At 42.5% G+C, this 1,474-nt stretch overlaps 1 protein-coding gene across 1 annotated transcript in view; it reads right to left on the bottom strand.

Moving 5' to 3' along the window:
• Nucleotides 1-968: 968 nt before the first annotated feature.
• LOC100305155 (cysteine-rich protein 1) overlaps nucleotides 969-1,474 on the bottom strand; it is a 12,294-nt gene continuing 11,788 nt past the window's right edge. The window contains 1 exon segment of the mRNA NM_001165059.1: nucleotides 969-1,263. Coding sequence (NP_001158531.1) covers nucleotides 1,189-1,263 — 75 coding nt within the window. The 3' untranslated portion in view covers nucleotides 969-1,188.

The following is a 1,474-nucleotide window of genomic DNA, read 5'->3' as shown; positions in this document are numbered from 1 at the left end:
TAGCTGGAGCTTTAATCAAGGTAGATTACCCATGTATTTACTGCAATGTTGAAGGAAAGCTTTCTATTCCTGCTCACATACATAGTTCTGTGTCCAGATCCTAATCGAATTAGATTACTGATTGAGTTAGTGATTGTGCCAACTGCCAAGGAATGTGGACAATAAGTATTATCTATGGCTGGCCTGATGCCAATGTGATGTGTTCTGTTTTTCTTCTTGCAGATATGGACACAGTGGAAATAGTGAACACAGTGGACATTGTGGACACAGTGGACATTGTGGACACAGTGGACATAGTGGACATAGTGGGCACAGTGGACATAATGGACATAGTGGACATAGTGGGCACAGTGGACATAGTGGGCATAGTGGGCATAGTGGGCATAGTGGACATAGTGGACATAGTGGGCACAGTGGACATAATGGACATAGTGGACATAGTGGGCACAGTGGACATAGTGGGCACAGTGGACATAGTGGACATAGTGGGCACAGTGGACATAGTGGACATAGTGGGCATAGTGGGCATAGTGGACATAGTGGGCATAGTGGACATAGTGGGCATAGTGGGCATAGTGGACATAGTGGGCATAGTGGGCACAGTGGACATAGTGGGCATAGTGGACACAGTGGACATAGTGGGCATAGTGGACACAGTGGGCATAGTGGGCATAGTGGACATAGTGGGCATAGTGGGCACAGTGGACATAGTGGGCATAGTGGGCACAGTGGACATAGTGGACATAGTGGGCACAGTGGACATAGTGGGCACAGTGGACATAGTGGACATGTCCAAGTTTCCATAGATTGTAGCAAGTAGAAGTCACAGAAATGTTCTCATATTGCTCTGTATGTATCTATCAAGTGTATTAAGGAGGAAACGTCTAAATGAGACAGGAGACATGCTATAATATAAAAACAATACTGATCTGAGTAAGCCAATGAGGAATGAATGAATAAGAGAGAAAAACATTTTGAAAAAGACTGTTTAATTAGAATTTAAAAAACATGTACAGGAACAGAGAGGTTATTGTATAACCCTCCGATCCACTAGCAGGACTATAGTAAACATCTCACTATAGCCAATTAAAATGTGTATTAAGACTGATTCCGCTAGACAACACAAAGACAGAAAATAACACAAAACGCTGGCTCCAAAAAGGAGTCGTTTTGGTTGTTTGTTTTTGTTTAGCATAGTATGGAGGATGCTATAGAACGCTGAGTTGCCTTCTTCTTGAAACCCATTTGGTGTGGTGGATGAACCTGTGAACAAAGGAGAAAACATGTTAGATTTGTATTTTGTATAATGAAACAACAATCTTTCATGTTTGTAGCGTTTGTAAGGTTGAGATTGGTGGTGAAGGTGTATATTTTTCTCCATATATTTGCTTTGATTCTGGTGTGGCAGGTAGCCTCGAGGTTAGAGCGTTGGGAAAGGAATCAAAAGTTCACTGGTTCAAGTACCGAACCTTAC

Source organism: Oncorhynchus mykiss, chromosome 25, assembly GCF_013265735.2.
Source record: "Oncorhynchus mykiss isolate Arlee chromosome 25, USDA_OmykA_1.1, whole genome shotgun sequence".
In the NCBI taxonomy this organism is placed as follows: domain Eukaryota; kingdom Metazoa; phylum Chordata; class Actinopteri; order Salmoniformes; family Salmonidae; genus Oncorhynchus; species Oncorhynchus mykiss.
This window is presented reverse-complemented; position numbering and strand designations above follow the sequence as displayed.